Consider the following 24,763-nt stretch of genomic DNA (forward strand, 5'->3'; position numbering starts at 1 on the left):
TCTGGTGAGGCACCAAGTCTTTCCATCTTTGCATCAAACCGCTTTCGGCTCGAGTCCAGGATGTTGATGCCATTCATCTGGAAGTCGTATCCCACTCTCTGCAGCTCCTTTAGTCGCCCTGTAATGTTCTGTGTGCTGTAGTCTAAAACTTTGGGCTTTTCCAGTATCTGCTTCATTGTTATTCCTCCGTTTAGCAGACAGTCCAGTTTAGAGCTCAGCGTGTCCGGCCCAATGTACAGAACCATTGGATAGTTGATTATTAGTTTTTTTATGTCAGTTTTCCGACACCCAACTGAAACCATCTTCTGCTGGAGACTGTTAAAATTATTTTTCAGATATTCATTGGAAAGGTCGAGTATTTCTGCTCCAGGGCCTTGAAGAAGAGAAAGCAGTTCTGAATCGCTCAACTTAAGAGAAGTTCTCAGGATATCGATGTTTGTCCTGACTCTCTTAGTGCTTCGGATGAGAATGTAAAGGTTTCTGGATATGACGGCTTTGGCAAACTGCTCTGGATTCTTCCCACCGAGCTCGGCACAGATGTCTTCCAGAAACTCCACCATCTGCCTGTTGAGCTCTAAACTGTTGGAGAATGTCCGCGGCGCCGTGGTCAGCAGCCGATGGAGGTCTTTGGTGTTCAGTCCCAGCGAGGTCAGAAAAGCTATGTTCTTCTCCAAACTCTCATTATCACTGGACCGGAAGAAAGACTCAGGTGAGCGATCCAGGATGCTCACAATTTCCTCATCAGTATTGAAGATGTTTCTCCACAGCTGCCAGCGCTGTTCCAAGTGTTCAATTGAGCGGGTGATGGCGCGGGGATAACGGGATATGATGCCGGCGATTACTTTGCGGCTGGCACCTTTACCTTGAAGAAACTGAGCGAGACCTTGCTCATTAGTGATAGCCTTACGAAGCACCCCAGGCTGACGCTGACGTGCCTTCTTCACATCAACTCCCAGGAGATTGAGATTATCCAGCAGAGACTCATTCTCTGGGGTCACTGGTGGCTTTGGCTCATTACTTTTTGTAGGAGCACTGCAAAGCCCCCTGGGAAGGCAGGTTGACGTCAACTGTATTGGAATGAGCCCAAAGCTGCGCTGCAACGCCACCGATCGATGGAGGCTGAGGAGAGCCCTCACTCCAGCTACTGCTGCCATGTTTAATGAGGAGGGCTACACTGTGACATCACTGGCGGTTTTAGTGGACCTAAAAGAAAAATAAACATATAGCTGAATATTAATCAGAATCAGAATCAGAATTGTGTTTATTGCCAGGTGTAAGAGATTTACACTAGGAATTTGATTTGGTTATGTTGGTGCAAGTCAAACAGTATAATAACAAAATAGATAAAAACGTCAGAATAAAATAGAATTAAAAAAATTGAAATTTTAAGAATATACAATATACAAAATAAGCTTTAAACAAAAATAAACATGATATATACAGATAGTGCAAATATTGCCGGAGTGCAAACAATCAGGTATCAGAGGGAGAGAGAGTGAGAGAGAGGGATACAGTAGGGGGTGGTATTTAGAGTGTATGAAAGAGGGGGAGAGCCAGTGTCGGCGGGGCAATAGTGTGTGTGTGACGGAGAGAGTCACAGGGGGGCAGAGGGGCTGTTGGAGAGCCATTAATCTACATAGTCAAAGAAACAATACACAAGTTATCATAGCCCCCATGGTCTTAAACAGTGCAAACCAACATAACGTTTGTAACAGCTAACTAATAGGTAATGATGAGGATATATCTTTGACATTATCATTTAACTAGCCATGACCCAATGTTGCAGTTGTGGACCTTTAAAAAGTGTTACCATATATTTAGGCTTCAGAATTGTTTTTAAAAATAATATTTCTTAATATAAGGAAAACCTGTCTGTATTTGGCATGTGGCAGGGGCTAATTTCATTCCCTGACTACATCTGTCTGATAAATGTGCAAGAAATAAAGAAGCATAAATTGAAAGTAGTCAAGAAATACAGTACCCCAAAATTGTACCAAAGTACAGCACTTGAGTAGATGTAGTTTGTCCCCAAATGACCTGACAAAGTCTTAACTGATAACGTTTCAACTCTCACCACACGTACAATTTATTGTCTCAAGCCATAGTCTTCTTGTAGAAATATAAATAATAAACACCTACCATTTGTTTCTTACCGTTTGGTGTCTCTCAGCCTCCTACAGTTCATCATGCTGCTGAGGCTTCTTTCACTGTTCTTCACAGCTCTGTGTCAACATCAAACCGGAAACGAGTAACTTTGAATAAACTCTCGCGAGATTCTTCTTCTTCTTCTTTGGTGTTTATTGGCGATTGGCAAACCAGTTTATAGGCGCATTACCGTCACCTACTGGACTGGAGTGTGGAGCAGTAGATTGGCAGAAAAAAAAAAAAAAAAATAATAATAATAATAATAATAATAATAATAATAATTATAATAATAATAATAATAATAATAACTAAAATAACATAATAATAATAATACTAATAACTAAATTCTCTCCATTATTCCTTTTGCCCTTAAGTAATTAATTAGAAGATTGTGTACTTTCTTGGATGTCTTTCCTAGCAGATTCCCCATTGTAATATTTCCATAATTTACTCCTGATAGCAATTCCCTTCTTTCTTCGTCACTGGACTGGAGTGTGGCGCAGTAGATTGGCAGGAAAACAAATAAATAAAATAAAATACAATAAAATAAAAATAAAAATAAAATAATAATAATAATTATTATTATTATTGTTATTATTATTATTATTATTATTATTATTATTAATAATAATAACAATAATAATAATAATAATAATAATAATAATAATACCTAACTAAAATAACATCATATTAATAACTAAATTCTCTCCATTATTCCTGTTGCCCTTAAGTAATTAATCAGAAGATTGTGCACTTTCCTAGATGTCTTTCCTAGCAGATTCCCCATTGTAATATTTCCATCATTTACTCCTGATAGCAATTCCCTTCTTTCTTTGTCATATTTGTTGCACTCTATAAGAGCATGCTTGACAGTTTCCGGTTTATTACAGTGCTTGCATAGTCCAGTTGGGTGCTTGCCTATTCTATGGAGCATCTAGTGTTTTGGAGTTGAAATGGATTTTCTGCTCACTTTCAACCACTAGATGGAAGCAAATTACTTTCATTTAGGGGTTACACATTTCTAACTGTCATAGGATACACTCATAAGAATATAAAATAACCATAAATTAATTATATAATCAGAAATAATTCGAAATAAGATACTATTTGGATTGATGGGTTACTTTTCACAGTGGTCACAATAATGTTGTAGTACTGGGGAGGAGTACAACCCAGTAATGGTTGCAGTAAGCAGTAAGCAGGATTTTAGATTTTATTATGATTATTTCCCCCTCATTTGATCAATTCAAGTAACTTTATTTTTTTTCTTTTTATACTTTATTTTTTCCCTTTATGACCAGGTTGTTTTCATACATGCAATTTACAGTTCGTAATTAATTTATAAACCATTTTTTAAGTAGTTGAGCTTAGAGACGAACACACTAAGTGAAAACAACTTCAGCATTCAAAATTGAAATAAAATTAAGAAAATAAATAATAATAATAATAATAATAATAATAATAATAATAATAATAATAATAATAATAATAATAATAATAAATATGAATTTATTTATGAAAATAAATATATATAAATATAAATATTTATTAATAATAAATAATTTTATCTCCTTGATTGATGGCATACATTTTCATGGCCTTCTCCACACTGCAAGGATGTTCCGGTGAAGATATACTACATTCTTTCATTATATTTGAATTAATTTTATAATATAATATTTGCTGGAACCATCCTTCAAAAATCTTCATATCATTTGCGTGCACTTGTAGAATTTGTTGTTAAAACTCAAATTCACAGAAACACTATAGAGGGCTTGACTTTCTCAATGGAGACGACCCTAAATAATCGCATTGTTATTGTGCACAAATTGTCACTGTAAATAAGTATTCAGTCACTTACACAGCCATCAGAGTGAAATGGGATTTTTAAAGTCCATTCATAGCTGTATTATGCTGCTTTGCAAGCTTAATGTTTTCAGTATCATCATAAAAATACTTATTAGACTGTGAGTTACAGGCATTAATTGTTAATTCATGTCAGACATACAGCTGACGTTCTTGTATGCCCACGAAGTTTAAGAGAGCGTTTGCCATGTGTTGTGGCTCACAGCTTATAGCACTGAAAACCCCTTACTGACCCACTGCCTCTCTTTACTGATGAGTCCCACCACTCATGCATATTTTAATACAGAACACTGATATCTTCATTATGCAAATGAGCTTTCACCCCGCCGCTCTAAGATTGAAGTGAGCGTGGTGTTTGAGTGAAAACAGCTTCCTCCACGACAGGATCTGCAGTTATATTTTGTCTCAGTCATCAACACGGTTTATTTGTCATTACCAGACACAGTTCCACTTTTCTCGCACTTGTCCAAAGCACTTCTGCCTGAATTTGCATAATGTGTTATGTGATGCCAATCTTATATTTCTGCCTCGTTTCAATCATTTTTTATGTAAGACAAATGATGAGAAAAATGGAAAACAATTTGAAATTGCTCCCACACTGAGACATTTCCTATATGTTACATCTTTTGCATAATAAAGCCATATCTTACCCTCAGTCGCTAGTTTATTATGTAGCTGAAAATAAAGACATTTGGCTCATCCCACATGGGATTAGACACTGCTTTAAAAAAACAAAATATCTTCAAGAAACACACCAAAAACTAAATGTTGCCAAACTTGTACACCAAATAGCAGAAAAGAACAGAAATGCTAATGACCATAAGTTTATCCTGATAAAGGGCTTTTTTTTCTCATCTCCAAGTTAATTTATTTAATTTTCATTATCATTGAAATGGCACAATATAACAGCAACACACTATTCTACAGTATAGAATATTGCAGGGACTGATTAGACTGTTATCAGGTCATTAAATGGACGTTATCAGTGGATACGTCTCATAGATGTGGGTCAGAAGGGGCCTACTGCACCTATTAGCAGGTTTGATCATCTATCAGCCGATTAGACTTGGTTCTATTATTCTGTTCACTACATTTCTATTATTCTATGGCTGTTGTTTAGACTGGATTAGTTTTAGATAGGCATACATAGTAAACTGGCAACTGAGTGTCTCTCCTTCCCTTCAGCCATGCTCTTATAAAAATGTCCTTATATCTTAGCTAATAATCATTTTCTCCTGCTGTCTTTTCATTCACTTTTGCATGTCTAATTCCATGTTCCACTCCCCTCTGAACATCTTGGAAATGTTTAGTGAATTAATGTGCAACTTCACTCATGAATATGTCTGCTGTTGTAAATGGATTTCTGTCCGGATCCATTTGTTATGGTCTACTTGGTGTAAAGTTGCTCGGGTAACTGCTGACACACTATACTCCTTCAGTGAATCAATAATTCAGAAACTGTCGAAAACTTTCAAATGCTCAGTGGTTCCTTTAGACGCTGTCGCACAACTAGCGAGCGTTCACAGGTGGGATCCAATTGGTAAGAATGTCTAAAAGAAGATGGGTGGAATTCAAAATCTGCCAGACTATAAGCTGCTCGGCTCCGGTCAGCAGAAGACACAGAGCATCCTCTCCTGCTGCTGCTGCTGCCGGTATGTTGGAAATGTTTCTAAGAAACTTTTACACTTTGGTAACTTATATGAATCCAGCAGGTTATCTATGAGAAAGTTGCATGTTTTTATATTGAAACACAAGGTGATAGGACTGTGGCCGACAGGTGCTTTAATTTAAAGGTGTTTTTACATGAACCTTGTTTAGTTGAGGGCAAACATTGTGTTGTTTCTGTAAATTTGGAGATTTTTAACGACTTTACATTCACCTACATTACACAAGCTGTATATATTTTTGACTCAAGATCTTTAATTTGTCTGTTTTCTCAAGTATCTCTCCAAAAACGTAATGCAGGGTAAGGTTACTTTGGGGGAATTTGGACCTAATAAAGTAAACATAAAGTTTATTTGTATACAATTGATTTATTTGTATAGTTTTGTATTTGACACAAAACAAATAAAAACAAAGACGGATCTAACAAAGGATGCAGAAAATAGTAAAAATGACCTCAGTACCTCTAAAATCCCAACTACGGCCCTGGTTATCACTGGTTCCAGATAGGGCTGTCACAATATCAGATTTCCACAACACAATTATCACGGCCAAAAGAATTTAAAAAATTTGATTAATTTTTTTATTATCAGTCAAATATTTCTTTAATTTTGTTTATTGTACATTTTGTCTCTTTTTTGGCGAATTAATTACACTCAGAATACAAGTGTAGGGAGGTGGACGGAGAGTCTGTAACCATAAAGAAACACAGTATTATCATATGTGTATTATTAAGATGCTATCAATATTTCATTTTTAAATATCACAGGTATTGTCAACACCAATACATCTCCAATTTGTTGAGCGATTCATGTAGAAGAATGAATGAATGAAGTGAACCAAAATGACAATTTCTGTAGACTGTAAGCTGTATCCTGAACATGTCTGCATAACAGATAGCCTAATGTAAACTGTTATAATGATGTATACACTATTTGTGTAGACTAACGATCAATTCCACACAGTGTCTGTCTGTAAGTTAAATACTGGACATTGTGTCCTTTCTCCATCTGTCCTAGAAACTGATGCCAGTCTCTCATGTTACCCGCTGCTGTCCCATTCAGCCAAGGAAGCTCAACTGTTTCCTTTTCAAAGTATACGCCACTGTTGTTTGAAATGTGCTCAGAATAGCCCAATCAAGTGCCATGCTGTAAAATGTGAGTCGATGGCTGAAGTCTTTATCATAAATTAAAAAAAAACCACAGCTTTCAAATGAAAATATCTATAGTGTTAAAAAAGAAACATCTCAGCTGGGACAGCTCTGGCAAACCTTTCCTCCCGTTACCATAGAAACTGAGCAGACGTTTTAAGGAGGATTCAGACTGCATATAAAATTTATGTGAAATTTATGACATTATTAAAATCAGCAGATATGTTGATGATATCATTAATGATTATGAACAAAATTACTGTACATCAATACATTAAAGGATTCTGTCATGTCTGTATTGCTTGTACAAATTCAGATTTTTTTTCCAATCCTCATAGATCAAAACATGAGAAAAGACAAAGTACATATAACAGAATAATAGTGGTTTATCTAATAAGTTTTGGACTGTCAACAACTGTTAGATTATTAGGCTACAGTGGTGGAAATGCATTCATTGAAGTACTGTACTTAAATAAAATTGGAGGCATATATATGTACCTCTTCTGATGCCACTTTATAGGCTACTAATTGTACTATTCAATTCACTACATTTATTTGTCAGCTATAGTTAGGGGTTACTTTATACAATTTAGAGTTTACATAAAAAAAACATATGATGAGCTTTTAAAATATGCTGGATTGTTAGATTAAACTACTAAACAGTATATAAAGTGGTTAAGATTAGCTCCAGTTTGACAACATTAAAGGTCCCATATTATAAAAAAGTGAGATTTTCATGTTTTTTTTTTATTATAAAGCAGGTTTATAAATACTGCGAAAGCATCGAAACACTCAATTCACAGGGAAATACACACAGCCCGTATTCAGAAACTCTGCATTTGAAACAAGCTGTCAGGATTTCTGTCCATTCATGATGTCACGAATATACAGTATTTAGACCCTTTACACAGATTTAAATGTAAACCTTCTAAATGTGTCCCAGTTTATTTCCTGGTTGCAGTGTATGTGAATAACATCAGCTGACAGGAAGTACACATGGACCCAAGCTGTTGCCTAGCAAAGCAATTCTGTTGCAATTCCGTGGTCAAAATGCGCTAAAACGGAGCATTTCAGACTTAGGGTAAATACAGGTATATTCAAGCAGACAGTATGAGGAATATAAAGTTGTTTTTTTTAACATTACAGCATGTAAACATATTCTAGTAGAAACACAAAATAGAAGTATGAACCTGAAAATGAGCCTAATATGGGACCTTTAAAATACTGCTTACACGTCAACGCATCAGTAATAGTAATCCAGTAATATGTGACAGCCTAAATACAACACTGAATATTGCCATTTGTGGCTAGCCATACATTGTGTTGCTAATACGTATGGATGCAGGACTTTTCCTTGTAATAGAGTACTTTTATGTCGTGGTACTGTCTTTTACTTAAGTAAAAGATCTAAATACCTCGGTGAACGTTTTTATTTGGAGTAATTACGATATTTTCTGACAGCCCGTGAAGGTAACACTAGTGGAATGCCAGGGGGCGTGGCCTGTGAAGCTACCTCTACTCTACACTGTGAAATGGTCTAAATATTGTTAATTTGTGACATCACAAATGGACAGAAACCCTGATAGCCTAAATATAACACTGAATATTGCCATTTTACATAATGAATACTTTTACTTTAGATACTTTAAGTACATTGTGTTGCTAATACGTATGGATGCAGGACTTTTCCTTGTAATAGAGTACTTTTATGGTGGGAGAGAGGAGGATGATGGCTAAGCTGTCATCCATGATGGAGAATGACTCCCACCCCATGCAAGACACCATCACAGCACTGGAGAGCTCCTTCAGCGACAGGCTGCCCCACCCAAAGTGTGTGAAGGAGCACTATCTCAGGTCCTTCCTTCCTGCAGCTGTCAGACTTCACAACCAGCACTGCTCCCAGTAGACCACTTACACTTACACACCAAAAAACTGACAATAACCTGATATTTTCAGGTGGAATTTCATTCATTCATTCATTCTCACTGTGCAATATCATTTTCCACTCGTGCAATTTTGTTAATAGTCTGTTTATTGTCAATACTCTATATAGTGCTCCTATTTAAATGGTTCATATTTTGTTACACTTTGTTTAGCTCTTTTTTTTACTGTGTTAGCTGATGCATCTTGTTTTTTGCACTATCCCCTTTGCTGCTGTACACTGCAAATTTCCCCACTGCGGGATTTATACAGGAATATCTTATCTTATCTTATGCCGTGTTATTGGTACTTTTACTTAATTAAAATATCTAATTACCTCTCCTACCACTGATCAAAACCAAACTGAAGTTTGTATTTGGAGTAATTACGATATTTCTGACAGCCCGTGAAGGCAACACTAGTGGAATGCCAGGTGGGCGTGGCCTGTGAAGCTACCTCTACTACGTCATCATAGCTGAGTCTCATGTTTACGTGGAAAACATGGCGGCGGACTACCAGCAAGGAGAAGAAGACAGCTCCCAGTGACCTGCTGACTGACAGCAGCGAGCTGGAAACCAAACCAGACACATAATCAACCCGTTAGTGATTAGATGAAGCAGTCTCTCTCTTGTTTCAGCCACAGGGACCGAGGTCATGGAGGACGAGGAGAGGCAGAAGAAGCTGGAGGCCGGCAAAGCAAAGGTAGGAGACAATAACTCACTATAACACTGTTAGCATGGCTGTAAAGTAGTCTCTTACTTCTCTACAACTTATTATCCTCACATCTGTTGTCTGTCAGCTGTTATTTTGTCCCCCTCCTCCTCCTGTCCTCTTCCTGTCCTCATCTCAGCTGTCAGAGTCCCAGCAAACATGCGCCCTCCTCTGACAGCCGGTGGTGTTAGCATACATAGCTACTGCTAGACTCCTTTGTCATGCTGCATAGTCTACTGTTACACCATGTTTATTTTACTTCTTTACTTCTTCCCTGAGTGTGCACGCATTGCTCACTTAATCACCTCACAAGTCAAGCAGGCACATTGTTATCAAAGGCTTTGAAATGCCACCTTGAAGTGAGGAGGTGAGGTGGACAGGCTGGTGTAACAGGATTTACAGGACATACATTATATCCCCACTAGCAAAGAGAAAAAACTGCCCCACATGCCAAACTTATCTTACATTGGCTTTATCAGCATCAGCGTCAACATTTAGGTCAGGAGGACAACCCCCCCCCCCCCCCCATCACTATCATCCAGTAGCTGATGTAAAACAATGCTGATACTACAGGATAGTCCTGGATAGATGCACATGTCATCTTTATTATTTTTTGCTACAGAAATTAGTGTTGCTTCACTTTTATAAAATTGCAATGAAATAACAGGATTTACAGGACATATATCCCCACTAGCAAGAATAGCAAACACTGTCCCACATGCAAAACTTACATTGGCTTTATCAGTATCAGCATCAACATTTAGGTCAGGAGGACAACCCCCCACCATCCAGTAGCTGATGTAAAACAATGCTGCTACTACAGGATATAATGCCCTGTAATCCTGGAGGGATGCCCATGTCATCTTTATTATTTTTGCCATAGAAATTAGTGTTGCTTCATGATATAAATTGCAATGGTACACTGCTCTGTCTGAGCTGTGCTTACTCACTCACTTCTTGTAGCTTTGACTGGTGAAGTATACTGCATGACCTTGCAGTAACTCTGTTATTAATATGTGTAGTATACCCAAACATCTTGGGGATGAATACTGTCCTTAAAGGGGACATATCATGCTAATTTTCAGGTTCATACTTGTGTTTTGTGTTTCTAATAGAACATGTTTACATGCTGCAATGTTAAAAAAACAACTTTGTTTTCCTCGTACTGTCAGCCTGAATATACCTGTATTTACCCTCTGTCTGGAACACTCCGTTTTAATGCATTTCAACGGAATTGCAACAGAATTGCGTTGCTAGGCAACAGTTTGGGTCCATGTTTACTAACTGTCAGCTGATGTTATTTACATACACTGCAACAGGAAATAAACTGGGACACATTTAGAATGTTTACGTTTAGAACCGTGTAATGGTCTAAATATTGTATATTTGTGACATCACAAATGGAGAGAAATCGGCTTGTTTTAAACGTAAAATTTCTGATTTACGGGCCGTGTATATTTCTCTGTATATTGAGCATTTTGATAGTTTAACAGTATTTATATAGCACTTAAACCTGCTTTATAATATAAAAGACATGAAAATCTCACTTTTTACAATATGGGACCTTTAACATGCCTGCAAAGATATCTTAACGAGATATATACAGTATGATAATAACACACCTTAAAGACATGTGGCTAATTCGATCAGGCATATGTGCAACAGAGAGAGGAATTAAATACAAATCTGGCTGTCAGTGTAACAATTTAGTGATTGTAGAATCAATCTTGATAGCCTCATCTTGGCACTATCACTCACACATCACTCACTGTATAACTGTTCATCCCTCTTAATTTTACAGTATTTGTCCAGCTGTGTGATTCTTTGTAAACCCCATACATTTACAAAGAGCTGATATTGAGAATAAGAATGATTTCTGTCAGACAGACTTGGAAAAAGGTACAACGCTCCAAACGCTCTCCATCCTCCTGACACTGCAGAGTACATCTAACACGCTGTGTTTGGTGTCTCTTTTGGTCACTCCAGGTTTCATACTGGAGCTGGAGTTCTGGCTTTTCAGGTTAGCACAGTGGGAGAGACCATGAGAAACACCATCTCCATGGTTATGGCATTTTGGTTTATAAAAGGCCTCTCTGTACTGGAGCAGGATTGCTGTTTTTTTTACACAATACCATGTCACCATGCCCTCACATGCAGGGGGGGGACTTCACAAGATATTTCACTGAGTGACACCTCTAATGGCTATCCAGGACATCATTATTTTCTCTAATAGCCTCCCAAAGTCAGACTGGTTCTTGTGAGTTTGGATTGAGCCCAAGCTGATAAACGTCAGAGTCAATCAGCTATGGGGAGTGTTCAGATGATGACCCACTGCCTCTCCAAACCTTAAGGGAAAACATTTAGCTGTTGATGTTGTAGGGAAGACTTCATGTTGATGTCTGAGTGAAAGGAGAACTGTCGATTATCTATTGTACAGCCCTGCTTGGAATGACGTCCGTCCCAAGCAAGTGCCTATTGAGTCATACCAGAAGATGAAGCGTTAATTGGGGGCTGGTGTTGCCAGGCTATTGTTCCAAGCCATTAGCTGCAGTTGTATTGTTGCTTTCACTTTTCTCTCTGGCAAAATGGACCATATTGACAAGTGCATTACCAGCATAATGGAGTTACTCGTGCAAGACTTCGGCTCCAGTTGCATGGCAGATAAGGCTTTGAGTGTCATTCTTGAGACACTGCAGTGATGAGCTCAAGATGGTGGAAAGATTTTGTGTTACATCATCTCTTTGTTACTTTCTTTCTACCAGTCTCGTACCTCTTTCTGTCTAATCCGGACTCTGCAGATGCTTTAACAAGCCTTAAAGTCACATTATGGTGCCACTCACAGGAAGAAATTGTGTAAATTACCTGTGTAGTTCAGTGCAGTTACATTTTTATCATTTTATTTGAATTGTTGTCGCCAATAAAGGTTGAGATGTTGGCTTCTTTTATTGAATGACATTAACTTTTAATGTTGTTCCCTTGTAATATTTTATATTTTGTCTGTGGATCAGTCCTGCTCTGTCTGCCCATTAATCCGCCACTCACACACAGTGTTGAACAGCACTGATTTTTTAATAAAACTTCAGGGACTAATGTGCCAGCAGCTCATTTGCTGTTGCAGCATTTTCAAAATCATACAGATTGGCCGAGGGGCTGGGCACTGCAGTGTTTTTTAATTCGGCCCAAGGGATGCACGCGTCACTCATGGAGGACGGCGTGCTCATTTGTTTCTCTGCTTCTCTGATGTGTCTGCTCACTGCAAAGTATGTTTGTAACTTGACCAGCTTCTGCCATTATGATCGATTGATGGGTTGATTTCATTACTTGCAAAGCTTGTGCAAGAAACCAGGCGTCAGGCAGGGCAGTGAATATCTGATGCACAATGTCATAGATTTGTAATTCTACACTTGTGTTTCTGTTTGTGCTAATTACGACGCTAAAAAGATTCCTTACAGTCATTATTTCCAAACCAAATTACAATATATCATAGCCTAAACTTTTTATAGTAGTAAAGATGTGTTCAGCCTAAATTGGAGAGACCATTTGCCAAACTACATATAACACAACAAACTTTAATAGTGCGTCCACAGAAATATTGCAAGAAGGTTTCCTTGGGGTTCAATTAGGTCACAGCACTGTCAGGCAGCATTGGAGGTTTTGAGGACAGCAAAGGTTCAAGATGATCTACTTAGCTTCGGCCTGAATGGTTAATCCTTCAGGTGACTAATCATGTATGTGCCCTGCACAGCTCAATATGATGAACAGACTTTGACCACCGTGGCTTATTCATCTTATTAATTGGCTTTATTGATACTGGAGGGTTTCACTTTTAGGCTCCAGTCTTTATCATCCCTATATGTTTGATTATAGAACAATAAATGCTTTTGGAGCTCTTGTGATGTCATGCTGCGCGGCTTGAGAAGGGATTTTCAGGTGATTAATTGAATGTGATAGTCTAACAGCTGTCCACTGTAATTAGCTTTAACCTGGAAGATGACTGAACCAAACTTTCTGTGCAGTTTGGCATTTTGGCCGTCCCCATCTTGGTTTATTGCAACCAGAAGTGACACGAAAGGTGGAGGTAATTACAACCGAACGCTCAATAAGACATTTTCATGTGACCAAATAGGTTACAATAAACTTTCATGAACTGAAAACACACCATGACCTGCGACCTCTCAATCACAAGGTAGCCACGCCCTAAAGCATCCCCTGCTTTATGGTCTATTTGACTCTAAATGGGACCATAATTTACTAAATGAACATCATGCTGAATTGAAGAAGACTTGAAACTAGCGATTGAGACCATAAACTCATGTTTACAATGTTTACTGAGGTAATGGATCAAGTGAGAAGTAGGGTGCAAGTTTAAGGCACTTCTGCATTGGCTTCATTTTTCAGACCCGGAGGTAGCTCACTGGTTTCACTATCTTTGTGAGAGTCTTTGTTTGATCATGCACTACAATGTTTATGCCAATCTGGTTTGCATGAAACAATCATGAAAGTGTTGAGTCAAGATTGTCTTCCAGATGAACTGTACAACCCCATGATATTATGTTTTGGTGTATAGGAACTTTAGAAAATCCAGGCAGAACATTACATTTCGATGAGGGCATGCAACAATGGTCCTATTGGCTAGACTGAAACCCAGGATATTGCACCTACATACCATGCTCTCCAGAGGGCCAAAATCCAGAAGTTACTGAGCCTGGAATTGGATAAATTGTAGTAGAAAATATTTACCTTGTGAGCTCAGTATTTTTCTGGCTCATTGGAATAGCAGCCATCTCCAAAGACATTTCCCTTTTGCCCACTGCCCATTGTTTTTCTGGGGTTAAGAGGGAGACTGTGGCGGCTGTCATTAGGAGGATGCTGCATGAGCACCTCATTCCCAGTAGAGGTTATAAGAACACTTGATTTTGATCATGGCTTTGATTTGTTGAATGCAAAGGCACGTAGGGCCGAGAAAAATAAGTATTGCTTGAGAGAAACAAGGTCGAGTTGTCGACCCGCGGATTAAACGGAACCAAATTTCATTGTTCACTGGCAATTTGTTCGTGCTGAGAATCAGAATAAACCTCTGAAACGACTCTCTACTCGCCACTCAGATCAGTCTGAGCAGTGTGAAGAGACTTCAGGGCAGGATGTTTACAGGTCATCGTATGTCTGTGAGATGCATGTTCACATATATGAATTATATATTCAGCAGCCGATTCTGTGTTTGGAGCCTCTTGAACGTTTCACAGATGAAGCTCCACCCGATGCACCTGACATGAACCAGGTGGAGCAGAGGTGGTATTCAGTTGCTGCTGTGTTTTCAGGGCGATTAGCTATTGTTGATTGCTAACTTTAATGTGTGTGTAAAATGTGTGGGTAAAGCCCATGATTTTTGCCCTGCAGTAGTTTGGGTGTTGACTAACACAACGTCGCTGACTGTCTCATTGACACATGACATTGGAGGCTGTGAGCTTCCCCCCCTGGGTTCTTCTGCACCGCTGCATGTCAGTGTTGCTTCAGTATTTTTAGCAGTGTGTCTTACAAACTACAGAAAACAACTTTGTTACTTATTTAATCATTGAATGATACTTGTTAACAGTTTATTAAGCATGCACTACTTGTTTCAGTTTGTGGTAAAGTGTTTTAAACAGACTTGCATGTGTTCAGTATGCTTTTTCCTGAGGCACAAAAGTCATGATCTTCTGAGAAATCATTGGGCCACAGATTACGAACAGATTAATTCTTAAGTGGCTGTACGAGTGATTTAGGAGAACTTGCCGCATTCGCCTTGCATTTTGAATTTTCTCTTAGGTCCGAACACAACTTCCGTCGTAGGAGTCATGTGCAGTTAAGTCTGCTGTTATCCAAACCAAAGTTTTTCACTATTGGATTGTATATTTTATTACTCTGAGGCAATTTTGAGTTTGAAAATCCTATATAAATTACACTTCATAATTATATTGACATTATATTGTTTGACTATAAAATTCGAATTATAATATAATTCTAAATGTATTCGTATAGCCTAATGATATCATCATTAACTTAAATGAGCCATTGATGCTATTGCATAACACTTCATTATCAGTGTGAACATCTCAAACTGCAAAACGACTTAAATTATGCACTAATTGTCTCAGTACATAATAAGTTATAACAGGAAGTGTAACCAGGCCAGGCTCGTCATGGCTGACGTACTTCTTTTGAATGCCTTAGAGCGTCAGTGCCCTTGGAAGAGAGCCTGTTGCCGTGCTGACATATTTTTATTTATTAAAACTATTGTTATATTATATTATTATACTACTATAAAGTTTCTTTCCTCATGTATTTTGCACTTCTAGGTGCAAACATTGATGTGATAACAATTAACAGGGGGGTGACTTCTAGCTAAAACCTGAAGATCAAGATGAAAGATGAATTATTATCTATCAATATATGTCATGATATAGTACATTTTCAGGTAAATCAATTACCTGTGAGTAATGTATGTTTTTGGCTTAATCATCAAATTGAATTCCCTACAAATTAAAAGTATTGTCACAGATAAATCCTGATTGATTCCAACTTTGCCCACAATGGTTAATAAATACACCCAGACTTATTAAAGGGATAGCCACACCTTTGTAAACATTACAGCGATGTGGTATATGCAAATCAACATCATCTATGACAAACAGTACATTGTGTTATCACACAACCGTACTACAATGTGTTGTTTGTGTAATGTCCTCAAACTGAAATTTATCCTGCTGAAAAACAAATGTTCCACCTGTTTCCACAAAGTTGCATCAGTAAAAGATTTAGACGTATAAAAAACAAATGAAAAGACATACATAAATGTACATCCGCGCTCATTCAGACGATCAAAACTCTATCAAAGCTCCACGCCTTCCAGTAACACCAGATTGTAATCGATATTTAGTTCATCTCACCAGCTGGAAGAAATCAAACAGTCTACTGGATGTTGTTGTTGATGCTGTTAGTCAGCTACTATTAGACATGGATAAAATAAATAAATTAAAAAAAACGGTGTAAAAAGATGTGCCTGTGTAAATGTTTTCAGACAGCAGATGGTGATACACCTACGTAGTCTCTTTCCCCAGATGGTGATAGAGCTACACAGGCTCCAGTACTCCATATGTTCTGCCAATGCGCCGCTCTGCCCAGCCAAATAGGGCAGCTTGATATGATAAGCAGCTCAACGAAAGGCTGGGTTTCCCGAGACTTCTCCAGAACTCAGGGTGATTTCCGCTGGCAGGTCCGCTGCATAGCGTATAACAGCATGTTAATTAAAGGATAGCCTTGTTGTTTGGTTTTCTAGAGCCTCTCTGTCGTCGTAATCGCCAGATTCTGGTATAAAGCTCATCTGGAAGTGCAGATAGATGGATATATTTAGATGAGGGGTTGGGTGTGTGTGTGTGTGTGTGTGTGTGTGTGTGTGTGTGTGTGTGTGTGTGGAGGTGCAGAGGCACAGATCAGAAGCCCTTTGAGCTTTTCAGCTGAGTGTTGTGGGTGGGGGACGTGACCGCGACGCCCACTCTCAGCTCGGTCGTGTCGGCCTCTAACCTTTTGTGCAGCATCACCAAACCAGACCTGTCAAAAAAAAGTGCTTACTTTTATGCTGACTTTGCTGCTTCAGGCGTGTGGTTCGCCAGAGAGGTGCATAAAATCTGTGCTACATGTCTTAGTCACAGTGAGGGCAAAGTAGAACTGTAACAGGTAATTAATTAGTCGATAGGTTAGATCGATATTTTGATAATCGATTAATTGTTTGTTTTTTCTAGCAAAAATACTAAACTTTTGCTGGTTGCAGCTTTTCAAGTGTCTGGATTTGTTCCTTTTTTGTGGTAAACTGAATATCTTTGGGTTTTGGACTGTTGGTTGAATAAAGAAAGTGAAAGTGGGGAATTTTATCAGGCATTTTCCCACTATTTTCTGACATATAGATTAAGCAATTAATAGATTAATCAAGCAAATAATTGTTGTATTAACCGATAATGAAAATAATCGTTTTGCATCCCTATAGAGCAAAGTATTTAAAGTCAATTAGTTGACTGTAGTTAATTCGAGCTTTCAGGTAAACAAAGTTTACCAGTAAGCATTGTGTGGGCCTTACAAAGATATCAGATTAATTAAATTCCTTCCTCGCAAAACATTTGCAAGGCAGATTTTTATTGAGAAAATTGTTAACTTGTTATCAGTCTTCTTCTTCACACCGTTGCCAGAGCATTGCTGGTTTTCTTGGCACAAATCCACCTGTAAATCAGTGGAATAGTGTGTAACCAATGGCAACAATGCCACATGCATCCCATGTACATGCATGTGCGTCCTTGTGCATTGTGCACAAGAACAAACAAAACAGGGACCCACTCAAAAACATAGCACTTCTAACTCCACAGGGGTTCCTTTAACTGACATGTAGAGGTGGGTGATATGACCATATATAACTTGAAATAATATAGATTTAACTACTGTCAGATATTTTGCTGTACTATTAAACTGAACTGTACCTTTTTAATATTTCTAGGTGTATGTAGGTATAGTAGGTTGCAAATCAATGAGCATGTTTATTTATGCAATATTTGATTTAGTATGAATGAAGTTTTTGGATTTGTCAGGTGTGTGATCACTGGACAAGACACAAACAGACATTCCCATTTGGTTATTTTATCCATAGTTGAAGCATGAAAGTTCATTCTTGACCTTGGAAAAAGTAGTTTAAAGCAACAGTGCCAACCCCCGTATGTTAATGTGCATTCAGGGTTATAATTTCTGTCATGGGGTTATGGGCATTTCCGGGACAGGTGAGCACGCATTAGCACGGTATCCTTGGCAACAGTCTGTCTATATCTATGGCAATCCATGTAACACCTGTGCAGTGACACCTGCAGCCCTGCTGTCTGCCCAGCTCAGAGGACTCTGCTGTCTATCTGCTGTCACTGGTGGCTCATACATAATACACACATAAACACACAATAGTAATAACTGAACAGGTTGATTAATTAGTATCATCATTTCCCTGGTGATTATTAATGTAAAATAGTAATGAGTAGTTAGAAATTAGACTTGTTTAGTATGTGCATTTGTATGTGACTTCACCTAATTATGCGTTCTAGTTTTTCAAAATAAAAAGAGGCCTGCGTCACAACATCATACAAATGATGAAAGTTATTCACTCAATAAAATAAAAAAATGCCTTTTAGGTTTTTGATTAAGGCCAGAAAATGAAGAGGGAATAATTAATGGCTAATTGTTTTGATAGTCGATTAATCATTTAAATAATTTTTTTAAGCCCAAAGAAAAAAAAAAATGTACTGATTCCAGCTTCTCAAATGTGACGATTTGCTGCTTTATTTCACTGTGAATTGATTATTTTTGAATTTTGGATTGTTGGTTAAGTAAAAGAAGCTAATTGAAGTAGATTAATCGACTGGTTGATCAACAGAGCAAAAAATACAACTTCTTCTTCTTTGTCATATATGATGGTAAACTGAATATCTATTTTTCATGTCCCACTCTGATTAAGTTATGTTTTGTTTGTTTCATGTCATTCATTTGTGTTTAGTGCTTCCTGTTTTGTTTTACTCACCTCACATTTCAGATCACTTCACTTCCTGTCTTTGTTTGTTTTCCCGCCAGTTTTGATCGGCTGCCCCGGTGAATTAGGTTCACCTGTCCCTCGTTAGCCTCCTGCTCACCTGTTCTCACTTCCCTAATCAGTCATTAGTCCTTGTAACAGCCCAGTTCCTTCGGTATTTGTCAGTTTGTCTTCGTTGTTGCATGGAGTTTCGTTTGCCCTTTACTTGCCTTCAGCATCTTAGATTCTCAGCTTGTAAGCCTTTTGTTAAATAAATGATTTGACTTCACCAGTCAGCCTGCTTTTGTCTACGTTTGGGTCCTTCCCCTGCTGCCCGCTCTCCAAAACAACACAAAGACACTTGAAGAAGTTTTACTATTTTATGACATTTAATAGAATAAATGATTGATAAAATCAATTATTTGAAAGATTAATCGATAATGAAAAGAAGTATTGCAGTCCTAATTTCGGTGATTAAGGATTTCTTTGACAGACCGAAGTTTTAGTTTATCCTTAGAGGCACAATTTATGAAAATGATTGAGATGGGCCAAACAGCATGATGCTGTTGTGAAGATTAGGGAAGACTCATATGAAGTCCGTAAATTATTATTAAAAGTAGATTAGCACAAGCACTACATCTTATTATTGATATGAATTGGAGAATGGTTTGTGTACTTGTTTCTATCATGAATCCATGATTATTACCAATTTAAAAGCAACAATGAAGATACTCTTCTCGCTCTTCAGACATGATCGCTGACATAGTTTATAAAGTAAACTAAAGTAATCCCTTTAGTCGGGATTAGCACCTGGCAGAGCAAGAGGCATGTGTCGGGGTCATATGGACACAGGGAGGGAGGACTCACTCGGAGCGGGGAAGACGCTTTTTTGGGACACACAATGTTTCGCTGCAGTTTCGCCAATCTGTGTAGACTCAGAGTAGGTTCATATGTTGTTTTTATTCTTTGTTTGAAATATAAACTTTGTGCTAGGCGGACTAATGAAGTTGTGAATTAGGCTAAAGCAGGTGGTTCTTGCTCTAAAGTCATAGTATTAGGGTCAGATAAACATAGATCTGAATGTAACCTACAACCGGAGATGTAGACTAGAAAGACACTCAAATAGATGTTTGTTTAAATGTTTGCTAATGTTAAAGCAGAAAGTGTGACACTGTGTGTTTCCTTCTTCCTTCTCCAGTTGGCTGAGTATCGCCAGAGAAAAGCTCACGCGGACTCCCAGAAGAAACAGAAGAAGAAGAAGAAAAGGAAGCCGGGAGAGGACTCGGAGGGGGACTTGCAGGGACGGGTGGAGGTCGAGCCGGATCGGACTGTGGGAGGAGAGGAGGAGGTCTCAGGTGGAGGACGAGATGGATCACAAGAAGGAAATAAAGACCCACCCACCACAGAGTTTACCTTCGCCAGGACACTGCGGAGCGGAGAGACTGTCAAGCACGACCAGACCTACACCATAGAGGTAGACATAACGATTTATTACAGTAGTACAGAATCCACACAGTCCATTCATTCCTTTTAATGCTTCAGAACGACTCAGACCTTAGCTTTGGTGCTGCTGGACAAAGTGTACAAAGTAGGTCACTGTTACTCATGTCAGAGAAAACATTTTATATGACAATTAAGTAGGGCTGCAGTACTATATTCATTATCAACTGGTTTGGCGATTATTTTGTCTATTAATCACTATATAGTTTAGTCTGTAAAATGTCAGAAAAATACCAAATAATGCCCATTAAAATGTCCTGAAGTCCAAGTTGACATATTCAATTGTTTGTTTTGTTCATCCAATAGTCTAAAACCCAAATATATTTAGATTACTATCAAAAAACACCTATAAAATCAGCAATTATTTACATTTGAGAAGCAGAAACCAGTGAATTTGTTTGCGTATTGTTGCTCAAAAAATTCTTAAAACGATTAATGTATTATTAAAATAGTTACCAATTTCTGTTGATTGAGTAATCAATTAATTGACTGATAGTTTTAGCTCAAATAAATACAGAAATAATGGTTATTTTGTAATGAAATCTTTATTTATTTGAATGCCCTAGAAAGGGAACTGAGCAGGTGTAAGCTTGACCAGTTAGTAGGAGTTTATTCCATGTGTTCATTTTTAGAGATTATAGTTGATTTATGGAGAAAATTTAGACAAATTTACCAACAAAAATGTTTCAGTGAAACAACAAGTAAGAGAAATTATGATTTACCTCCAATCAATAAACTGATTAGAACACATCTGCTGCATCCTGCGGCATTTCAAAATAAATGTGCGCCATTCAGGAAGGATTTTTGAGTGTTTAAGTTGATGTGAGGAATCGACTCCGTCTCCAATCACAATTCAGAATTGGTCTGAACATGCCCATTGGTATTGTGATCATTTTTTCAAAATTAAGATTTAGACAAACTTATATTGGGTTCACAAGTTTGTTGAGCCACAGAAAAAAACAATGAGTGATATCTCAATTACTCATTAACATTAAACAGAGTAAAATCCACTGGTTTAAAATATTGTAATAGATATCCTTTAACAATAAGACAATTTTGCACTTTAATTTATGGAATTAATTATAAAATTATGACTTGACTAGTTTCAAATGCTACTTTTTTATGACACATGAAAAAATATATTCGTTCACATTTCCAGACTATCCCTCCAGAGATTAGTCTGTGGTGTTATAAATAATAACATCCACCCTCTAAATGCTTTGAAACAGCATTCAGCACATTTCTTTCAATGATTCATAAGTCACACAACATTTTAAAATGTTTATTCATGAATCTGGGATTTTTTTATTTTTTATTTTGGACATATTTTAAGCCTTTTTAGATTTCAACAGTCATCAGAAAAGTGTTTCTCTAATGCTGCGGACTGATTTTATTAATGAATGGTCTGTCGGCTCCTCCTGCACCAAGAAAGTCTTTTAACTTTAGGCATTTCATGGCTTTAGATTTTATAATTAACATGTACTTATAAGAGCTTATAAGAGATGTGTTCATACCCGTAGATCTGTGTGAGAATGATCATAGTGCTCTCTAGAGTTTTGTTTCTGTTGTCTCCTGGAGCTTAATGAGCCCGCTGTAGCTGTCATGACAACCAGTCCCTCTGTGAGCTCAGAGCGCTGATGTAGGAATTTCAGCAGGAAAGAATAAATTAAAATTGTTACCTTATTTCCTTCAGAATTTAAAAAAACAGTGTTTATTAAATGAAAAGAGTTCAGGTGGAAAAAAAAAAATCTGATTACTGAGGTCTTTACGCTTCGTTAAAAGAAAATGTCTGTATGACATTTGCCTACAAGCACTTCACTTTAAAGGAGCTATTCTTTCCAAGAAAAACTTATTTCCCTGTATATATATGGAGCTGAATTACAGAGTTTTTACCACAAACCTTCACAGGAAGTTATCAGTTAATTATGGATTCTCACAATTAGACCAAAATGCACACATTCCCAAAAATCTTAATTACTGACACTCGTACTTCTTGTATAGAAAGAAAATGTATCTTTGACTTTGTCTCCTCAGAGTAAAGTTTGGATTTCTCAAAATGCCTTTAATACCCTCTGAGATGTGTTTGGAGCATCTAGATTACACATTAGTGTTATTGTATCTTTAGATATTTAGTTTGGAGGAGACAGACTTTCTAAGGTTTTGGTTGTGCTGCGGATTCGGTCGAACCTTCAACTGCTTAGTTCTTCTTTTTCAGAATACACCAATGACTGAGGCCTTCATCAAGCATGCTATTTGAATCTTGCCAACACAGGAATGAAAATTCAATGTCGACGCGTTCTGCGAATTCATTTCATATCCACAGATACAACTGCAGCCCTTCTTGCAAACCCAGCCTGCTTTAATTTAAAAAAAATGTTCGGTCAGTTTAATTTGTATTCTCATAAAGACCTTTGAAAAGATAATTGGTATTTGGTCTGGAAGCTTTGCAAACATACATGACCTTCAGAGCTACAATAAATCCCATTCACTGGTCTCAATGAGGATTCTCGACAAATAAATATCGAGCATCTCTTCTGAAACAGTGACCGGAGGGCTCTTACATATTTTTTTTTTGTATTCATCATTCGAGCCCTCTCGGTCTCTTTTATCGGCGCTGCGCAGCCACTCTCTCCCTGAACCCACTGTACATTTGATGCGGTACATGCCCACAAAACTACTGGTTGCCATGGAAACAGACAATTGCCTTTCAACAGGTTAAGCTGCGTCGGTCTGTGTGACCAATTCCTGTGGCCTTACAACACTTTTACCAGACCTTAAGGTTGATTGAATGTATGAATGTTTTGTTGCGCGGCGAGATTTCTTTTTTTTTTTTTTTACCTTGGGAGCGACCCACAATCCTCTCTGTTACAAAAGGGCTGTGGGACATTCTGTATCTTTCTGCTGGGAGCTGTTATGTATCACTAACAAAATGAAACTTGCATTTTAAGAGGCTGAGCCATACAGTGTGTTTGAATTATTTATGAAGGTACATTATGTAACCGTTTAAAGTGAAATGTTTTATCCTCCTCCGTGTTTTTGTTCTCATCCCAGACGAACTGGTCATGGGATTTGATTCTCTTCAGAGATTTTTTCTAGTGACGCTGCTTTCTGTGAGCAGGACATGGTTGCTGTGGAAACGCTACAGCATCAAAGTTATCCATCCTCAAGTCTTTCACAGTATAATTGCAAATACAAGAGTTGTTGACTCATTGATGCCTCTCGGACATCAGCAGCTGCCAGTAAACTTTCCATCAATCAACGAGGTTGTAATAAAATGTTCACATGTCTTCGTCACATGTTACCTGGCCAATATTCTTCTTTGTGCACGCCGCTTTTCACAGTTTGACGTGACGTTCAAGTTCTGCAATCAGTCGGAAGTAAAGCCTGTCATTTCTCTCCCGTCCTGGACCCCATGCAGTTTCAATTTATGACTCAGGAATTAACCCGAAAATAGACTTCAATAATGGCCGTCATTACTCGTTGGGAGTGAGAACGGAGCGGTGTGACAGAAGTAGGTTAGGTCCATATTTGATTTATGCTGAGTGCCTACTGAAATAGGACATAAGGCAGGAATTGTTTCAAATTGTTATTGAACATTTTTCTCATGTTCATTTTCTATTGGATCAAAGAACAGAAGATTTCTGGAACTGTAATGACTTTAATTTTCTTTTCACAATAAAACTGTTTACATATTTGACTTAAGTGATGTTCAATTGTGATGCTTTGGCTGTCATGTACTATCTATGCACTTGCTGATTGAAATCACTTATTTTACATGGCTCACATATCCTGCTAGTTTTTTCTACATTCAGTATTGATGAAATCCTTTTAATCTTCTCTGTTGCAGCCGGAGAGTGAAGTGTCCACTACTGCTGAAGATTATTCCTCAGAGGTGAGATGACCTTTCTGAATATATATATTATCACTTTGTGACATTAACCTATGTTTTTGTTTATGATTTTATGGTAACTCCCAATTGTTTTTCACAATGCCAAGTTTACACCGGTGGGCAAATCCGGGGTCTGAGAAGTGAAGCCAATGCAGAAGTGCCTTAAACTTGCATTCTTTCTAACAGCCAGCAGGGGGCGACTCCTCTGGTTGCAAAAAGAAGTCTGATTGTATAGAAGTCTATGAGAAAATGATCCTACTTCTCACTTGATTTATTCCCTCAGTAAACATTGTAAACATGAGTTTATGGTCTCAATCACTAGTTTCAAGTCTTCTTCAATACAGCATGA

The 24,763-nt window shown here is 37.8% G+C and overlaps 2 protein-coding genes across 8 annotated transcripts in view; one reads left to right on the plus strand and one right to left on the minus strand.

Moving 5' to 3' along the window:
- Positions 1–2,396, minus strand: part of LOC119503945 (transcription termination factor 1, mitochondrial) — a 2,502-nt gene extending 106 nt beyond the window's left edge. Inside the window, exons 1-2 of one of the 2 annotated variants that reach the window (XM_037795995.1) lie at positions 2,154–2,396; positions 1–1,203 (exon numbers count right to left, since the gene is read on the minus strand). The exon at positions 1–1,203 is cut by the window's left edge and continues 106 nt beyond it. In XM_037795995.1, coding sequence (XP_037651923.1) covers positions 1–1,154 — 1,154 coding nt within the window. In that variant the 5' untranslated portion in view covers positions 1,155–1,203; positions 2,154–2,396. Of the gene's footprint in view, positions 1,204–2,139 lie in introns of both variants that reach the window. The other variant, XM_037795994.1, reaches the window with a different exon arrangement.
- Positions 2,397–9,215: 6,819 nt separating this feature from the next.
- Positions 9,216–24,763, plus strand: part of akap9 (A kinase (PRKA) anchor protein 9) — a 70,893-nt gene continuing 55,345 nt past the window's right edge. For all 6 annotated transcript variants that reach the window (XM_037793749.1, XM_037793751.1, XM_037793750.1 and 3 more), the window contains exons 1-3: positions 9,216–9,445; positions 20,224–20,499; positions 24,373–24,417. In XM_037793749.1, the coding sequence (XP_037649677.1) occupies positions 9,398–9,445; positions 20,224–20,499; positions 24,373–24,417 (369 nt within the window). In that variant the 5' untranslated portion in view covers positions 9,216–9,397. The remainder of the gene's footprint in view (positions 9,446–20,223; positions 20,500–24,372; positions 24,418–24,763) is intronic.

This window comes from Sebastes umbrosus, chromosome 15, assembly GCF_015220745.1.
Source record: "Sebastes umbrosus isolate fSebUmb1 chromosome 15, fSebUmb1.pri, whole genome shotgun sequence".
NCBI classification, from domain to species: domain Eukaryota; kingdom Metazoa; phylum Chordata; class Actinopteri; order Perciformes; family Sebastidae; genus Sebastes; species Sebastes umbrosus.